Source organism: Haliaeetus albicilla, chromosome 13, assembly GCF_947461875.1.
Source record: "Haliaeetus albicilla chromosome 13, bHalAlb1.1, whole genome shotgun sequence".
NCBI lineage: Eukaryota > Metazoa > Chordata > Aves > Accipitriformes > Accipitridae > Haliaeetus > Haliaeetus albicilla.
This window is the reverse complement of record NC_091495.1, coordinates 24,114,533-24,135,266: the sequence shown is the minus strand read 5'-3', so window position 1 is coordinate 24,135,266 and position 20,734 is coordinate 24,114,533. Positions and strand designations below refer to the sequence as shown.

The 20,734-nt window shown below is 38.4% G+C and overlaps 1 protein-coding gene across 2 annotated transcripts in view; it reads right to left on the bottom strand.

Annotated features, from left to right (window-relative positions):
• The window catches only part of RMDN2 (regulator of microtubule dynamics 2), a 51,843-nt gene that overhangs the window by 4,514 nt on the left and 26,595 nt on the right, over nt 1-20,734 (bottom strand). For both annotated transcript variants that reach the window (XM_069800499.1, XM_069800500.1), the window contains 4 exons: nt 20,415-20,492; nt 11,376-11,474; nt 9,598-9,651; nt 9,428-9,508 (listed from right to left, as the gene is read on the bottom strand). In XM_069800499.1, coding sequence (XP_069656600.1) covers nt 9,428-9,508; nt 9,598-9,651; nt 11,376-11,474; nt 20,415-20,492 — 312 coding nt within the window. The remainder of the gene's footprint in view (nt 1-9,427; nt 9,509-9,597; nt 9,652-11,375; nt 11,475-20,414; nt 20,493-20,734) is intronic.

Below are 20,734 nucleotides of genomic sequence, written 5' to 3'. Positions count from 1 at the left end.
CCTCATAGCTGCAGGCTGGTAAGGGTCCAGACACCCAATGCATGCACCCATGCATACTTAGCAGTGCAAGTGAAAAGCACTTGCACATCACAAATTTTATGCAAGTATTTCTAATGACAGAGACCAGTATTTCTTTCCCAGATAACACCACAGGCAATTCTGAAAGAAAATACTGTAGACAGACAGCAAAGTAATCACTGAATTTCAGGATCACTTCATTATCCAATCAACCAAAGAGCTGGAACAAAATACGGAACATTTTAAAATACATTTTATGGGTGAAGAAATTCCTGCTTCTCTTTATTTTGGTTAGTTGTCCATAATGTCATGGAGGAGTAGAGAAGAATATTGAGATGATAGAAACCATATGCCAGACATGTCAAACTATATTACATTATTGGTCTGGATTAAGGCATTAATACATTAGCTGGACACTTCTCTTGGAGTCACTGCCTTGGTCCCACTGGCAACAATAGGCTAAACTATCTGCCTAATCATTTATCAGAGGCCTTAAAGGCACACACTGCACAGCCAGTAAGCTCTTGCCAAAATACTCTTAACTGAAGGAAATGTCACACTGAATTGAGCACCCCTTAAACTCCACATCACTCCAGGCTGCCTGGAGCACCAGCCCGTGGCTTTCAATAAAAATTGGAAAACTCAAAATTTGTATTAATATGTTGATTCATTCAGGGAAAATACACTTTTTTCTGTACTGACTGTAGTCAACTTGTGAAAATCATTACGAACTTCATTAAAAAAAAAAAAAAAGCCAGATATTGTCCCATGGTATTATGAAAATGAAAAAGGTTTCATTGTATCTGGTCCTACTCTTTTCACGCTTTTCTAAGCCAAAAATGATAAAGAAGCGGGTCTCCTAATATCTGAACGGTGTTCAGCATTTCATGGGTTGATGGGATCCTTTACTCATTTTGCAGGATACAGCATTTAAAAAATACGTCTCCGAACAACTTTGTATAATTGTCTCTCTCCTTAGAAGCAAAAGATTATATTGGGCAATGAGCTTTACGAGTTGCAAAGGTCCCAGAAATATTGGGCAATCTTTCCTGAATCTTCCTCTGGGCTTAGAAAAAAGAATGAAGCAAACCCATGATTGTTCTAAGAACTAGCTAGAGAAGAAGCTGTGAACGTGCAAAGCATCCTACCTGTGGGTTGCCAGTTCTGAACAAGACTACATCAGTAAAAGCAAGAATTATTATTGTTGCAAACTACTTAATGGGCTGCTTTAATTGAGCCAGTGGCTTCCTGTCAACAGTAAGAACTCAGATGGCAAAAGCATAAAAAAAAAATAATCAGTAACAATGGCATTAAAAACAAAGCTGAGAATGGTCTGTGAAGGGAACTATTATGTCACCTTTGGATAAAGTCCTTCCAGACCAAGAGGCGTGTCATGCTAAAAGGAGAGAAGCCACAACTCTGTTCAGTGTACCAGTCTCCAGTTTTAAGGATGAAAACTTCATTAATGCCCAAAGTTTGGCTGTTAATGGGAAGACAAAGCCATAAATCTCTTATTTGGCCAACTTTCTTCCTCATTGATTTCTGGGTCTGTGGCTTTCTAAAAATTAACAATAAGGTCGACTTTTTTGTGTTTGTTTTTTTTTTGGGGGGGGGGGTTAAGACTGGCAGGCTTTGATCTCCCTTTAGAGTGCAGCAGGGAGAGGAAGAGGTGCAAGTCACAGGAGGAATGCAATATATTTGCATCAATCCCATTTGTTCACCCTGAGGCTTAGTTCAGCGCTGACTGAATACACGGCCATTTTCAATCTTGCCTTTCTACTGTCAAGGCTTACATTTATTAAACACTTCTCATATAATTTTCAGAGTTGAATATGAGTTCAAACTGTTCTGCAAACTGCTACACAAAAGGTATTCAAATTACAGGGTCAGTGACTTATTTTCCCCTCTTCCTATTTAGTTGCTTTTCTTTTATGTTTCATCATCCACAGGGGACATGCACAGGAAAAAAAGACCTGGGAGGCCAGGGACTGAACAAGGGAAAAGAGGGAGTTGAAAACAAGAGCAAGACGGAAGAGAGAGCTGGTGGGACAAAGGGAATGTTGGCTTAACTGGAGGTAGTCCACATTTTGACAGTTAATTTCTGCTGAAAAATTTTACTGATAGATATATATACACACAGACATACACATGTAAAAGTGCATGTGAAAATTAAATGGCAATTAAAGCAGAGACAGAAAGATAATGATTTTACCTTCCATCTCTGCTAATTATTTCCTTATGCACTCTCAACCCAGGCACTGCACATGTGTGCACTTGTTGACAAAGTCCCAACTGTCAACAGAGAATGATACACCCCCATGACCACAACCAAAATGGTTACACCAGCCAATAATGTAATTGTGTGCAACCACTGCCAAATCCCAAGCTGACAAGCATCCTGTAGGGTTTCATTGAAGTCAGCGGCACTGCACGGTATATTAAATGAGCTGGGCTGCAAGGGTGGTCCAAAGCTGTAGTCTGATATGCAGTAACAGCAATGACGTGCTGAGAGCCACCCCTGATTTTGGGTACAGCTGTATCATTCCTTCTCAGCTCCAGGAGAAATCCTGGACTGTAACAGAAGAGACTCCCAAACAGGCATAAGGATCGTTAATTAGAGAGTAATAACTCTTGTGGACAATATAAATCATATAAAACTATATGCTATCCCTTCTCAGTTTCATGATAGACTCTTACAGAGGGTGTGACTGTAGTAGGTGTTAATTTGCATACGATTGCATAATACTGTTTTTCCCCTTAGATATTTCAATAAAACAATGCAATCATCTACTTGCAACCTTCTATGTGACTGCTGTACGTCACAAGTTAGAGCATTTTATGCTTTTTCATATTCTTAGGATCTTCCTCTGGGGATGAACCATGACTTCTCAAAGCTTTTAGGATCAAGGCAAGCACAGCTTTAAAATACGTAGCTGACAATAATTCCACATTTCCTGATTATACTTCAAGTAGAGGGAAAAACACCCTTTCACACCCGGAAGACTGAATAAACAGTTGAGCTAGTTCGAAGACTGCTGTTGAAAAATTACAAATGGCAGAATTCAATTTAGAATAATTAAGTCACGTAAAATTTTTATACACTAGTTCTTTTCTAACTTAAAAGACAAAGTTTCACCTGTAATCTGGTTTCCTTTTACTATTGTACACAATGCGGAGCTTTTGATGTTCAAGACATTCCCCTGTTTCTGTCCAGCTGCCGCCGCCACCACGATGGGACCTACAGCCCTTCTTTCTGTGTAGTCATCACTGAAATGGCTTAAACATGATCACACCCAGTTACAAGCCCTTCAGAAAGATGCCTGTTGAGGCTTTCCTTCACCCTATATATTGATTCTGAGACAATATGTTTCAAACTTCTGGAAGCTTGACTTCCCCTGGCCACTCTACAAAAACAGGAAACCAATTGTGAACCTCTTCATCCTGCAGTGCACGACCACCTCCATGACCACTTCTCCCACTCTGCCCCTGCAACATCAGCACACCAGCGGAAGAGATACACTCCACGCTTTGAGGAATCATCTGTTGATCAGTCTAGCTGCACTAAGAACTATGCCAAAACCATGCTACCTTTGATAGGATGTTGAAATTAATACTTTGTGATAAACTAGTCAATTTAATCATAAATATAAGCAGCTCAGTATTTATCAGGATAGACTTTATCCTTATGTATGAAACTACTGCACTAAAAAGATAGCTTCATTTTTTGGAATCGTTTTTGGAGAGGGAGAAAGAATAAGCAGACAATGCAAACAAACCTTTTGGCAAGAACTTCAAAAACATGCAGACAACAAATCAGTCTGATCATTAAGAGAAAAACAGACTGCATTCTCTGAAGTGCAAAATAATGTAAAATATAGGATGTCTCAAATTCTTCTAGCAGCTCTTTTAAAAATGTCTCATTTTTACCAGCATTTTACAGTTTGAAATCTGATCTTTTTATAATGAGGTTTTAAAAGGCCCATTTCCTGAGCCTGAAGCACTCATATTCAGTGTAAACAGAATCACTAATTAAGGAATAGTTATTTAAAGTATATTCAGAATATACTTTAATTTTGGATTGGTGGTAGCTATTAGGAAATTCTTATTCAGCTCCACAAACAGTATTCGCAGGAAAACAATAGCCTAGAATTCAAAATGAACACAAATCTGAATATTTCCATTATTTTGTAACTGAAACACCATAGACTTTTGCTTGGCATTTGGAGGACAAATGTGCACAAAATCTAAAGGAACAAATATCCTCTGAAAACAATGACATTTTGTATTGACCTGATGATGTTGAGAAAAGAAAATGTTCTGTTTGATGAGAAAACAAAAACATTTTATAAGGTTAACCCAAATTATTCACATAGTTTTGATGGGTAGTTTTTTCCACAAACAAGTCATAATTTGTACCCTTCACTTGAAAAGCAGAAGTAAATTACTTTTTTCTCCTCAAAATCTGTTGTGGAAAATTCAAGATATGTAAATGGTCTGTTGTAACAGGAACAACTGATGGGTGCTGAAGTTTATACTCTGTCCTCTCTTCCATCCCTCTGTAACTCCCACTTTTTTCCTTACAGACAATATTAAAAATGTAAATTAATGACCAGGGAGATCAATTATGGCGATGTAAAAAAAATGTAAGAACATCTTAAGGCCATGATTTCTCTTCAGCAGCTGTATTCTTGTGTAAACATTCAGCCATTGTTCCTGCCCATTATTACATTTACTTCCTCCTCCACATGGGCTTTTCTAGAGTTTCAGATGTCGCTGGGGCCAAAGGCAGAGTCTCTAACAAGTCTCTGCTTCTTGCCATTCTACACCTGTTGGAAGTGAATGCCATAACGATCAATTCTGTAATATCTAAATCTCTTTCACTTGTTAATTTCAACACTAAATTGCCTTCATTTGTAATTGCTGGGTAGGAAGGAGTGGTTTTGAAATTAAGATTTTTTTTTTAAATCACCAATAATTTTGTAAAATACATGCTCAGTTTCAGGGAAGTTTTTATCTGCATTTTAAGTAAGACTTTCAGCAACTCTCAGTGCAAATAGATTTGCTTTGCATTCTTCCTGCTTTGCTGTCTTCAGCTCTTCCAAGACTACATTTTTTTGTAATGTAACTGCTGCTTTTTAGATTAATTTTCAAAAAATATCATAGACACCAGAACCTTGAAATTTTAATCTCTTCCTCTGCTAGGCTGTTATCCCTTTGTGGTGAGCTTATGGGTCCTACAAGCACAGAGTTCACTCTGATGCCCATGCTCATCTCCAGATACAAGAAAAAATAATTTCTTATTATACTTTATAATTCTACACTGAGACTTTAATTTTCTACAAGTTCCAGCCTTGAAAATACCCAACAATCTTTGTTATAAACAAGAAATTAGTGTCTTATTCCCCTTACATACAAAGCGCTATGTGTTTAATCAAGCGTAGACACACAGCCATTCATTTTGTCTTTCTATATGCAAGACAAATGCTCATGTTTTCAAATTTAAATTACACTTTTCTCCTAAAATTTAAAAAAGTAATTTTTTTCCAATCACAGTAGTCCAGCACATCTGGTTTTGACAGCCTTTCATGTAGTCATAGTCACCAAGGCTTTGAGTGCGCTACAAAGTAATGAGTCTCAGTAAGGGTAATGCAACATCTACTAGATAAACAGAGCAGCTGTTATGCACTTTACAGTAACTCACAGCAGCCCTGAGCATTAGGATCTCTTTTACTGAAGGGGTGAATGTTTCCCAGGACCCTGAGATTATCCGCCTGGACAGCAACCAGAGAAAAGCAGGACAATTTTATGTCCTGTGCACCTCCAGCAGTGAAGTACCACTCCACAGTATGACAGTATTTATGGCCAAGGAAGGACCGCATGATTCATTGGAGGTTTTTGTTTAAAGTAGAGAGGCTAAAGAGAGAGGTCTCTACTGTAACATCAGTTTAGTTTTCCAGTTGTAATTTGCACCAAATCTCCTGTATTTCCTTTTAAAATTAAAAAAATGCATGGACTGATTAGTTAAAAATGTGCCAAACTATTTTTAAAAACTGGTATTAGGACTTACAGGAGTCATTCAATCAGAATTTGTCTCTCCTTTTATGATTTCTTTGGTATCCTTTTTTAGGTTCATAATAGGGTTGAAACTGGCCATCTGATTTTTTTTTTTTTTTCCCTTAACAAGAATTACCTCTGTTTGGAAGCCCCTCTACCCCTTGAATTAAAAAGATATTCTCTAAGTGGTAGAACAGACACACAGAAGGGATATTTGGATGTGATACAACATTCAAGACAAAGTAATCTCACTTAACTTGAAATGTTACATAAAATGAATCCTAGACAAAGTGTCAAAGAAGTGCCCTGAGTTAGACCAGCTGAGAATTTGACCTGAGGATTAAAATGAGCTATGGGCTATTTTACTGATGCCGAGCACCTCTGGTTCCCACTGAAGTCACTGGAAACTGTGGATGCTCAGAAGCAATAAAAAGTAAACCACTGTCTACTATTATTTTTCATACTTATGCTGCAGGATGATTTGTATCATGAAATACTATACATTTCCTCAATGTGGCACCTTTCCAGCAACTTTGTTCTCTCAGCCTGCTCCTGATTTTATGCCTTTATACATATACATGTTTCTCAGTAGAAGCCAACATTTTAAAACAATAAAGGAATTCCCCTGCCTGAAGAAAGAGAGAAAACTCACATGAGAAACTATGATTGCACTTGGGAATGATGGTTTTGCATGACTGTGACAACATACCATGCTGCTGACAACCTGGAGATCCTGTGCTGTGGCAAACTGAAAGAAATCCTCAGACTGCTGCTGACCTGCATTTTCTTTTTCAGATCATGAACGCCATCTTTTCCAGGGCTGTAGTCAATTCAGGCACTTTAACAGCATCTGTTTATTACTGTCTCCCCAATGTCTCTTTAGTCTTATTACAGTCTTTTCCCTCCCTTAAACTAACCTGACTAAATGTTATTCCTCTGTATGGCTCCAAGCCCTGAACCACTTCAGTTCCAACATGTTTCCCCCTAAAATCAGTAACAGTCTTTCTCTAACACAATAACCAAAGCAACATGTAATATTCTAATTCAGATGGGACTTGAGGTAACAGCATCAGCAGAGTTTGTGTTCCAGATCTCCATTTTATAGTAATTCCTTTGAGCGTGCACGTGGTTTTACCTTGTGCTAACTGCCTTTTTTTTTTTTTTAAATTGAATTACATACTATTGCCCCAATGCCATATTTTCCTGGACTTTCTTTTTTTCTAAACTTAACTCAAAACACATCACAAGTAAACAAGACAAAGCAGACAAATCTGTGATATCTATAGAATTAGTCAAAACAGAAGAGGACATATCATCTTGTCCTCTTCAGATGGACAAAAGATTTTGGGGGTCCATTTGCTGCTATTTCTTCTGTTCACAATCCAGTATCATTCTTATTCTCATCACCACCCTGCTTGCCAGAATACACACACACACCCTTCAGGCTGCTCCCAAATTCTAGCTCTCACCTCAGGGTCCCCCCTCCTTCTCAGGTCTGCCGGTACTTCAGAAATGTGATGGGGCATTCCTTTTACCAGGGACTAAGCCACTCCAGGTGGCCCAGGACACACTGAACTCCAGCTCACATTTAGACTGATGACACTGGACTTTAAAGGCAGGATTCACCTCTCATTAACTGCACAGTCTAGGAGTCAGGTGTCTCAGGTACACATCTTACACATACCTTCACATCTAGTCTCTCTCTGCTGTCAGGGGACAGAGAGAGGCAGGGTGGGTCACCTGGATGCATCTATCTCTTTCCACCGAGTGTAGGGGGAGCCTCAGCAACTACCTTTGGTCACCAAAATTTTGTCCAGCTATTGTTATCAAAGATGAATCCTAATCTATGCTATCTCTATCTCTACACTTTTTCAAGGAGTCTTTATGAATATGTTGAACGACTTCCAGTTTACTAAACACAGTCTTCTGCCCATCAGAAGTTTCTGTGATATATGTTTGTTTGCGATTTTACCAGATATCTTCAGAGTTCATTGCAAGATTACCTGGCCTGTAGTAAATTGAATACAGGAAAACCAAAAAATTCACCAGCGCAGTCAGTGCAGATATATACAAAACAGGCTGAGTTCAAGCAATTTCAGTTGTATGCTCTCTCCCTTACACCATTGGTCCTACTTTTTATGCAAAGATGTAAGGCACCAAATAACAGGTAATTTATAGCAGTCTTTCCTATGTTCTGTAATAGGCAAGCCGAAGGTACATTTCAACAGTAAGTAAAGAATAAAGCAGAGTTAAGAGACTATTAATGTCATATCTGTATCAATACATATTTAAAGAAACATTGAACTTAAGCAATGATTGTTTAATTTATGATTGGTACATACTATAACTTGGGCCAAAAATAAAGGCCACCCAGGAGCAGCTGCTGGTGAGGCATGCAGTGGTCTTTCTTCCCAGCAGGAATACTTGACATAAACATGTTACTGCTCCACACACAGCATTTATTGTCAATCAAGTTACAGATCTATTTAATGGTCTTTTTCCTTAACTTCAAAGAATTAAATGGGATAGGGCCAATTCGTCTCTGGAATCACCTCTCTCTCTCCCTACCACATCTGCTGTGCTCAAAGGGGGTCCCTTAGGCTGACAAAGCTCAGGTTTGAACTTGTCACACTCTGGGATGGTAAGACGTTTCCAGCCATGGGTCGGTAATTATGGAACTTGCTTCTACATGAGATCAGACAGAATGAACCTCTTGCCATGACTTGGTTTATATTTGAGAAATTACATCACTTAAAATCTCTCAAATATCTGTAGAAATTTGCATCCATATACTAAAAATACTCTAAAGGGCCTAAAAATGAATCTAATAATCTCTTAGAATAAACTATATTCCAGCAGATGTAACTGCAAGAACTGTGCCTCCTTAACTGCACTGTGGTTGAAGACAAAGGCAATCTTGAATAACTCATCTACCTCTGCTATAGCTAACACAAACTAGAGGCTTTCAGGAGCAGAGACAGAGACTATGGGACAAAAATCCAGAATGCTTTCAACTGAGAAAAAGTAGGTTTGGGGCAAAATTTCAGCACAGCTAAAGTGACACACTCAACTGCTTATGCTTAAGATAGTGTAATGAAATGGGTTGTACAAAGAATGCAATTCAGTTTCTGACAGCCTCTAACACAGACAAGTCCCTGACAGTTCCCAAGACAAAGATTTTTTTAAAGCTGTTAATACAGACAACTGTAATGAGCCAACCTAGAGTGGAAGAAAAAGGAAGGTTCTGTGTTCAGGGGAAAAAGTGAAACATTATGTTATTACTGACAGTGCAATAATGGGTGCCAAAGACAAGACAGCAGTCACAAGAGAACAAGTTATCACTCTCAATACGCACCTCATTAGAAACTGAGAGAATTGACAGTGCAGAATCACAGTACTTCAGTGCATTGTTTTTCTGGCCAAGATCTTTATAGCACTGAGAAGAAAAAAACATTTTGTTTCCAATCAGACCACTGTAAGAATACCAGAGTCTACAAATCATTATTTTTAAAAGAACTTGGTTACCTTTGCCAAATACACGTAATTGCATTTGGAATATCCTGGATGCATTTCTTCTGCCTAAATAATAAAAAACAGGAAAGAAAATAGACATAAAACTTGTGTGATGAGATTTATGTGGTCTGCATAACATTTTTAGTAATGCACTAAGCTTCCTCAAACATCAGACTGAATCATCCCTACTATGTGCACCACAATCTGTTTAGCACTTCAAAAAAACCTCAAGAAAACAAGAAAACCCCAAACTCAAACCCTAAACCAGGCACATGAGGTGCTGATACTGAACACATAAAAATGCTCTGTACTGCTTGCTCTCCTCTCCCTAAGTGCTTTGTAAAGATATCGGATCACTTTACAGAATATCTGTTGGATTCATTCACTTACAGAGGGGGTTGGAAGACACTGCTCTCTCTGGATTATTAATATTTATTTCCTCATCAAAGAAATAAACAAGCAACCAACCATTCACACTTTGTGTAATGGGTAATGAACTGTATTCATGAACTTTATAATTATTTTTCTTTCACAGACCCATATCTTCTAGCTCTGTGTTCACATTTCTTTTCACATTACGATCTTCTGAAAAGTTCAGGTTGTTAAAAAAGTTCAAGATTGTCTTCCGTTTAAAACACATCAAGGATGTAGAAGCTTGAAAGGTGAGTAAAAACCTTACCAATTATCTACTAACCAAGAAGCAGCTTTAATCAACAAACAGCTTTTGGGAGAGAAAAATTACATGAGTGAAATTTATAGTAGCTGTAATCCTTGGACCAAAGCAATGCTGCTTTCACCAAAACTGTGTATTGTCAAACATTTGAACCGCCCCCCCCCAAACAGTTGTCTTTCAGACAGTAATTTAATTTTTGTTGCAGAAGATGCCTTAAAACCACAGTTACTCTGCAGCCCACCACAAAATGCCTTGAAGCTAAAACACTTCTACCACCTTCAGAGTTTGACATTGAAGATAAAGTCTCTTAAACTGGGAAGATGGTAATCCTTGGACCATTGTATTTCCAAAATTCAGGAGATCATTCCATCTTTAAATAGACTAAGAACACAGAAAACAAGCACTTTTGACAGTGAAGAAAACATGCTTGTTCAATTCCTTTGAGAAACTGTCTGAAAGTAATTGTAATGATGGAAGTTTATCCTTTGCATTCAGTCAAGTGAAAAACATGTCTTTTTCAGCTCCAGAAGTAGAAATTATTCATATAAAAGACACTGAAAGAGAGGTTTGTTTTGTTCATGTGGTGTGTTCTCATAACTGTGCATTCAAGTAGAATGCCCAGGAACATGGACCTGTATGATAGAGCTTTCTTTTCTACTTCACTACAAAGGTAATTTCATCTCCACAAGCAAGAAAGGCTTCTACTGAAATTCAATTAAAAGAGCTTCAGATCAGAAAGAGACATATCACAATGTCAAAGTTTTCCTTGCCTATGTTAACCCTCTTGCAGAAACGGGCAAATTGCCAGTTATCACTATGGTTAATTTGTTTCAATAGCATATATAATTAATCTATATCCATCTCACATTAAATCCAATACTATTAACCACGGCAAGTCATTGAAGAATTCCCTAAAACTAAAGAAGAAGAAAGGTGCTAGCTACTATCTCCAAACTAATTTTAAAATAGAAAAAAAATATTTTAGTAGAGTGCTCTGTAGTATTTAGGAGAGCCCTGGATTTATAGCTACTGAACACAACCTGTTGAACAGACATCTTGACAACAGTCACAGCAGCTGGTAAACAGTCACACAGGAAAACCCTTGGCTAGGACTTACCTTAAGGAAATTCTGCAATGCTTCTTCTATTGTTGAAGTTGGTGGAGTCCCAAAGAGAGCAGCAGCTACTTTCTTTTCAATCCAAGACAACTGAGCTACCTATAATAATTAAAAAAAAAAAAAAAAAAAAGAAAGAAAAGAAAAAAAATTTAAAAGTCTTTAGGGTTGCTTCTCAGTTTTGGAGTAAATACTGTACTGTGCCACTGTACTACTTATACAACCTATTTTGCCAAAGAACCTGTCAAGGAATGTTTTATACTGTCGATTTGCCAGCTGAAAGCATAGTCTTTTGGATTTTAGATTAGAAACAGTGCTTTAAACCTGTTAAGGTTTTCATGAGACAGACAGCTTACCATGTACTTGACTACTTTTCAACATTACAAAAAGCTGTTGCTAAAGCCAAAATGTGAGTGCTTTTGGTGCTTGTAAAACAAGTTAATTTATTACACAGAAGCTGGTGACAACCACTGTTAAGAAATAGGCTTCATTTTTTACTCTTCAATTCTGACAAGTAACACTTGCCAAAGACCTCTTCTCATTTCAGGAAGATGGGCTGCTATAAAAGGACTTTAGGGAACTGCCACATTGCCACAAAATGTACATGACTTCTTCCCTTACATATACTGACACTTGACAGAAACTGCTCTGGTTACTGCCATAAGGTATTTGGCTCCATCACCTAACCTGGCAAAACACACCTCACATCTTTTATGAAGGATGGAGCTGCTAAGAAATGCAATGTGAGACTGGAGTCTGTTTAAATCAAGAAGTGAAGCCACCCTCCTTTGGAGGCTTCTACTGCATCTGTAAAGAAAAGTCAGATCTTTTTGCCTTCATATCAGTATTTGAACCACAGCACTGATGGCTCCTATCACAGTGTACAGCTGAGTTTAAAAATGGCAAAAAACAAGGTTCTGTGGTTTTCTAGCAATTTCTGGCCTGATCTATGCAGAGGCAACACAGAGAAGGGGTACACACAGGCAAAGAAAGCAAGCATGTCATCAGAGACCTGGAGGTAAAATATGAGTCACATAGGGACATGTCTTTTTCAGAGGGATCTGCAATTCAAGTAACAGAGTTGAGCCTTGAACTCAAGTCTGTCCTACTGGTGTAAAAATTAAAATGGTTTTGGATAGCTTTAGATTATTCCCGCCTCATTCCCTGGCTTCCCAATCTCTTCAGGGCTGTTGCTGCTCCCCCGCCTTCTCCAGCTAAATCCAGCAATTATTCAGTAGATGCCAGTTAATTATGGTAAAATATAAGAATCCATCCACACATAATTATCCACAGCCATAAACCAGACTGCTTCTCTTTTGAACAGACATCAAGCTCTATGTATTTCTTGTTGCAAACTCTCCTAAAAATACCATTGCAAAGAGCACAAATACAGGCGAGCACACAACAGGAAAATGCACAGGACCATGTTTTCTCATCTGGCCCCAACGACTCTAGCTACATAGGAGCAACATTGCTTGGAGACAGAAGGCGGATGCCTTCTGTCAAGTCTTGCTAGTTGTTCAGCCGGGACCAATGCCTTATTCGTTAAATGCCGTCAGTAAGTCTTTCACACAAAACTACTAGAAGTTATATTCCAGAGAGAAACAATATTAAGAAAATAAAGCTTTAATTCATGCTCTCTCTCTCTCAAATATCCTACTCTTGAAGGGAATAAAGTGTTTTTTACAAAAGCTCTCCAGCGATCCCAGAGTTCTTACTCTTAGAAGCAACAAGATGTCTCCCCTCTCTGCATTGCAGTGCCTTCACACTATGTTAAAAACTGCAGCATGCTGGTTGAAACTTCATATTGTAGGTATGTACATAATTCCCTCACGCACTTCATTTCCCTAGTTGCTCTACAGTTTGAGACATATTCTGTGAGAGATATTAAAAGGATTTTTGCAAAAGTATTGATTTCTTCACACCAATCTACTGCTGCAGTGTTCTCTATTCTTTTGGAATAGGAAGGGGGTTTCTATATTTCTAGGTCCATCACAACAAGACAGAGGTAGCTTACAGAGGGAGGAAGAGAGGGAAAAAAATTAAGGGAATGTATATGCTTACACTGTTTTCTGCAAGACCACAGAACACCCTGGAGATACACATATACTGCACAGATATAATTACCACACACGTGTCTGCTGTTACGCAATACTGAAGAAACAATACTGCAGTTTTTCCATGTGGAGTTATAATTACCTATTGAAAACACAAGCTCTTCCTGGCAGTTGTTTTATTTTCTTACAAGATTTAATCAGAACTGATTTACTGAGGTTTTAGTCCTTATTTTGTCTGGCTTGGGTGCTGCTTTACACTATTCGAACTTACAAAAAAGCCCAAACATATATGCACTTGGCCATTTTTATATCACAAATCCCACCAACCTAAAACAATTTTGAAAATTAAATGTTAAAAATACATGCATGCACAATAGTGAGTTTTCTTTAATGTGCACTGGCTCCAGCATTACACTGTGTGACTATTACACAGATAGTCTGAGAGTTCTGCAATGTTTTGAGCAGTCAGGCTTATATGCCACTGGCTTGATGAATTCATTGCAGCTGACTCTAGTCATCCATAAATGAAGTGCCTAGTTTATGTGAGCTGTCCAGGTTCCTTGCATGGTCGATACAGAGAGAGGCATCTCCATTAGGCAATTCTTCTTCACCTACATTAGCCTGGGATAAACACTCCTCTCTTTCTCTTCTTTCTTTCCTTCAACTACAAAAGGAGCATAGACAGTTATACCTTGTGGATGGCTAAAGACAGATGAGGTCCCATCACAACAGCTTAACCACACCCCACCTGAGTCAGTCTGCACCCCTCTATGACTGAGCTGGGACAAATGGAAAAGACCTGTTTTATGCAAGACACAAAATTGTGTCCTGCAGCAATAATGATGAACAGGAAATTATACCCTTTCCCTAAACACACACAAGCACAGTCTTTAATTTGAAATAACTTTATTAGAATAAATCTTATGCCACGTTCAGTGAAATGGAAACATCATTCCTACTATACCAACTACCTTTATTAAGCATTCTCTGTGTGTGAGCAAGCACAGGCAACAGGAACCCTGGTGTAGCATGCTCTAGTGTAGTGCAAATTTGACTTCTACAGTCAAGGTTATTCCAAATAGTGCAAAGCGTATCTGGAGGTCTGTACAAAATCAGGTATAAAGAGACTGTAACTGTCATCAACTTCAGCGGAACCATGATTCCATTTAATGCATGTTTTAAGAATGGTATAGGACAGCAGAAAGTAATAAGAAAAACAGCTACTGCAGCAAGTAATAGCTACAACAAAAAAATTAAAGAATGAAGATTGCCCTTGCCCTACAGATGATTTCCAGATCTTAAGTGAGTTTTGGGTTTTTAGGTCTCCCAAGCCCTGACATCAGTCCTCCCACCAGCCTTAAAATTCCTAAGAGCACTGCAAGGAACACTATGTTTCCATGAAATATCAGGTTTTAATGTACTGGGTCGCTCGAGAACATTGCTCCCCAGCTGCTATACTTGAGGAGAGCTAGTCCCACTCACTCAAGAGCGAAAAACAAGGGCCTGAGGGACCATCAGCCAACTCTTGAACTTCCCTAGGGCTGGAGGGGAGTGGGTCACCACAACAGCCTGGCCTCTGTCAAGGAGAGCAGGCCACTCTTCAGTATGCCAAAGCTAACAGAGATGGTCATCTTGAACGATCTCTCTATAGATCTGTCAAACAGCTAGCTCTCATTGATTTATTCTACCCAAATCTCTACTAGTACCAGAAATGGAAGAAAGCCACCCAGAAAGTTCATACCTTGCATGTTCCTATCAGGCCTCTTGTTCCTCTGAGGACCAAGGCAGAAAAACTGGTTCTCCCCTAAATACTGGGAAAAGGGATTTCCTAACATACCTTTCCCTTCCTTAGTCTAGGATCAGCAAAAATCACATATGAACTAAAACACTGGCTGGAGTTTGGGGTTTTTTGGTTTTGTCTTCTGTGTGTTTTTTATGAGATGCAAACTCTAGGATGTTGGTACCAAGGAAACTAACCCACTTGGATTGAAAATTCAGCCAGGATTGACTTGCAGCCCTAAAGGATTTCCTCCTCCGATGTTTCCTTGCTAATAGCTCACTGAAGACAGATCACACAATTGTCTTCCATAAAGGAAAATCATGCCATTGATCCAGCTTCAGTAAAATATTAATGGCATCACTTAAATATCCCCAGAGAGTTGCTTTTTCTTTTTTATTACAACATATTAATGTAAAATTGTATTAAATAATTTTGCAATGTTTTGATTTCTGGAAGAGATTAATAACTGGACAGCAGCTTTAAAATACTGGCTTCCAACACAAATATTCTCTTTCTTGCCAGCTGAGGAACCAGGACAGTCTGCACAGGCATTTAGGCATTTATCCAACTTGAATTCCCTGGGCTTTTCACTTTCCAGTAAGGGGAGCAGACTTACAGAGCACACAGACAAAGGAACTGGGTCAATTTGTTCCCTGATGTTACCCAAACAGATACACCAGAGATGAATCCAACACATAGCATGTAATGTGCAAAAAGGAAATCCCAAGAGATCTATTTTTTAACACCCCACTAGCATTTACCAGAGGCTCCAATCCAGTTTCATAAGTATACGCTAACTGTTCTGTGCCAGCCCTGTAATGGCAAGTAGCCATAAGTCTTAACTAGATACGTACTCCATTTTAAAAGCTGTACTAAACATTAAAACACTAAAAAACCTCACCAACACAAAATTACAAAGGATTATCAGATAATTGCACCCAAAACTCTAAGGAAAGAAAACCAATTCCTACACACCATGCACCACAGATCAATTCACTTCCAATAAATAATTCTTGCTGATCTGAAAAGCAAAGTAGTTTTCACTTTCCCTTAACAAAAACGAAGCTGAAACTTCAAAGTTTCTAAGCACTGTACTTATTTTAAATCATATGAACCAAGCTGAGTGTATCTTTAAAACATTAAACCTTCCCTAAAAGTTACATACTTAACAAAGCCTGGTTTTGTCACAGAAGGCTGAGAAGAAAAAGTTTTGTTCATCACCAAAGACATTTTAAATGAAAACTATTTTGCTGCAGTTGTTTTTCTTTGGAATAGTAACATCTCTTCTACATACTAAACACTGGTTTACTTTGTTTACCAGGTATTTTAAAGTATCTTCATTACAATTATATGGTAATCATGTTTTCCTAAATTATCAACAAGACTACCCCGGAAAAAAATTACCACTACATAGAAGTTCATATCAGCTCTGGAAAAAAGAATATTAAAATAACATTTAGTAGGGTTCTGCAGTTATCCATTATTGGTGGTGTTCAATTATGTTTGCTCAATGAGTAAATAAATAGGTTGGGTTTTTTTTTCCCTTTGTCACCCCTGTAAAACAAACCAAAAAACATTAGAGCTATATGTGGCTTCTTGTATACACAGCATGTGTCTCAGGCAAAATTTTGCCCATCATGACATCTATGAAATGATTAGTGACAATCTTGCCTACCTGATTGTGAGACCAGAAGTAATTTTCTAACAAAGCTGAGATGATACACACATCAGAAAAGAATCTTCCTCTTTTGTATAGCTCTACTGACTTTATAATGGCAGGAGAAATAAGAAACAGCAAAAATTGATTTTTAGACAATGTGGCACACAACTGCCACTGGCTCTGCATCAGAGACAAACCCCCATTGCTGTGAGGCAGTGAAAATCCAGCTCATCCTTTCTGCTGGAAGGTGCTATGACACTTTGCATCAGCTTTGGATCTGGCCCAGCAAGAATAAATACTGAGTGAAAAACTTGGCATTGCTGTACCATTGCTCTTTGCAAAGGACTGTGTTACACTGAGGAAGGTGAGAAATGGCAGTCAGAGCCAAATTCTGGCAAAACTCCACAAATCAAGTAGCTTTTACTAGTGCAGCATGCAGTCTCTGGATATAGATTTCAGCCTTCACGAAATCTTCTCCATTTGCCTCCACTATACTTTTTACCTAAAAGTCTGTTCAGCTGATTGTCATTTGTGAAAATGAATTGGAACCCTGAGTTATAACACTTGAAGCATCCCCTTTTACAGTCTCTTATGCTATACCTATTTTTTCCAGTTTATCAGGCCAAAACCCAGTGCTAGAATATAGTAATAAGATCCCCAACATTAAATGGGGAGTTAATGGGAAATGTCTGACCATACTAGGAAGACTTAAGTACCTCAGGTTTCCCCAAAGCGTTACCAAAAGTAGTGTTCGATACTTTATAGGCTATCTTTTTTAACTACGCTGCTTCAGTAAAAGAATACGTGACTGAAGTTAGACAATAATAGCCCTGGAAGTAACACTTGCGAAAGAACAAATATTGTGGCCAATCCTAACTTGACTCCAAAGTCAGCTAGGCTAAATGTAAAAACTAACCTTCTTTCTTCAGACATCCCTTTTCCTTCTTTAATTTCCTCACGTTGGACAACACAGCCTTCCCAGCCTCAACTGCAGCTAGACTAAACAGGAAAAACAGAGAGTCTAAGAGGAGCATTATTACTCCATCTACAGGTACCAGTATAGAGAAGGAGTGATAAATGAATTTTTCAAGCACTCTATCATAATCCCTACCCTGAAGAAGTATTTGGAACCAATGCCATAGCCAACAGTCTACTTCTGGGATAATTACCACAGCATGAAACACCACAGTCTGCAGAATAGGACCAAGGAATTTGCCACATCTTCCACAGGTTCCAATGACTATCTATATCACGTGTATGGCCAAAGTGTTTCAGCTTACTATTTTGTCATGGCAGTCACAGAAGGCAAGAATTAAAAAAAAAAAAAAGAAGAAGAAAAAGAGAAATAGGAAATCAATCCTTATGTATTTCAGTGGCTACATCTGTTTAGGTGATTGTTTCACTTAATAAAATGCAGGTCAGGTCATACCCTAAAGCAAATGCTTATCTGTGGCTTCAGTGTTCAGTAAGGAGGCCCTGCATAGATGTTGCAAGTGTGGAACATGAGTCTGTAATGATATAGTGCAAGAAACCACATGTATTAGTCAGGAAGTGTTGATTGTCACCAAAATGAAACAAGAGTAAAAAAAGCAGTGCAATAAGAACAAAGTGAGGTATATTGAGATGACATGTTAAGTTTCCAAAAGTGATAGCTCAAGTGAGAAATAAGCCATGAAAAAGATCTGGGAGTGTTTGACATAAATGGAAGCTGCAGTCAGCTGTTGGACACAGCATGGTATAAAACTGCTTAAGGAATCACTGGTGAGAGTGATGCTCTTTAAAGGCAGGACAGCAAGCATACTGTAGGACAATCTTTGGCACCTCACTTTTGCATAGCTAATGCTGATATTCAAGAATACCAGGTGACAAAAAGCAAAATGAAAAGCTCTTTGAAAAAGTTGGTGTAATTTTTTATTCAAATCAACTGAGAAAAAATGTAGTTGCTGAAAGCTCTTTGAAAGTTAAATATATGATCTGAAAAAACTGCTGATAGATTACTTTGCATTAAGTCTTGTTGCAGATAAAGACAAAGTCTGCAGTGTATCACAGCAACTCCTTCTTTCCAGTTTGTAGTCACTTTGTAGTGACTAGCACTGGAAGTAGCTGGAGGAAAAAGACAGGGCTGGAATTCACTATGCATTAGCAGTCATTATTCTGAGAAGCCTCCCAGTGATCTTTTACAGCATAGACTATGCAAGAACATTTTCTTCTGATGAAAGATTCCTCACAGCACTAAGGATGAAGCAATAAGTATAGCCATCTGAGCCATCAAAGATGTGGGCTTAAGAATAAGACAACTCTCATATTACAAGCACAAGCACCATTTAAAAAAAAAGAAAAAAACAACAAAAAAAACAGCTAACCTTGTAAAACAATTATTCTAGTTTTTCATATGAGTACTTATCACTATGTCATTAACACAATATTTAAAAGCGCCTGTTGTGTTGGCATAACACAAATTGTACCTCCTGCAAAACTTTATGTTGAATTATAGATTTTTATGCCTGCATCTTTGTTGTGACATTCTCCTGGAATTTACCAAGCAAGTATGGTAGCCTTGCTGCCACAGACATAATCCCACAGCATATAAATGCCTTTAACTTCAGTTATAAATGGGGAATAAAGTTACCAAAAACTATGTTACTAGCCCAAGGTCACTCAGAAAGTTTGTGGCAGAATAAAGAACTACTACGCTCTCATAAGACCCCACCTGCAGTACTACATTCAGCTCTGGGGCCAGCAATGTAAAAAAGATGTTGACTTGTTGGAGCAGGTCCAAAGGAAGACCACAAAGATGATTGGGGGCTGGAACACCTCCCCTGTGAAGACAGGCTGATAGAGTTGGCATTGTTCAGCCTGGAGAAGAGAAGGATCCAGGGAGACCTTGTAGCCAGTACCTAAAGGGGGCCTACAAGAAAGCTGGAGAGGGACTTTTTACAAGGGCGTGTAGTGATAGGACAAGGGCTAATGGCTTTAAACTGAAAAAGGGTAGATTTAGATTAGATCTAAGGAAGAGGTTCTTCACTGTGAGGGTGGTGAGACACTGGAGCAGGTTGCCCAGAGAAGTTGTGGATGCCTCATCCCTGGGAGTGTTCAAGGCGAGGCTGGATGGGGCTTTGAGCAACCTGGTCTAGTGGAAGGTGTCTCTGCCCATGGCAGGGGGGTTGGAACTAGATGATCTTTAAGGTCCCTTCCAACCCAAACCATTCTATGATTCTGTGAAATCAAGGCTTACAATACCAGAGGTCACCCTTCCTCCCTTCCAAATATCAATTACTTTTCATTCATACATTCAGATAGGAAATCTGAACGCAACATGAGGGAAACACAAGCACAGCTTACTTAAAGTACATGACAGGAAAGGTCAGCAGTTAACATCACACATGCAGAAGTTAATTCAGGAAATGTAAATGTACCACTTCATTTAGCTCAAAACATCTACTTCAATAAACACGTACTTTGTCTTAAGTCCCATTATTTCATTTCAAATGCATTATCATTTTTCAGTATACTCAATTCATATGTTAGATAAAAAACCAACTTACTGAATAGCACCATCTTCCATTTAGGTAATATAAAAAAGGATCTTGAGGCTTAAGTTCAATTGCTTTGTCTAGGTGCTCCTATTAGAAAGAAAATCAGTGTCACTTTAGATGTTTGTTTGGCAAGTGTGTTTACATTCTAAGTTTGCTGTTAATCATAAACAAATTCAGAAATCCTCTTCTGCTGCAATTCTTTTCTAACATCCTAAAATATTTTAACTAGCAAACCCTTTCCCCATGGAGGGAAACCATAAACAAAATTATTTAGCAACTTTACACACAATGCAAGAAGGCATACTTTATTTAGAACTTTTGTCTTAAAA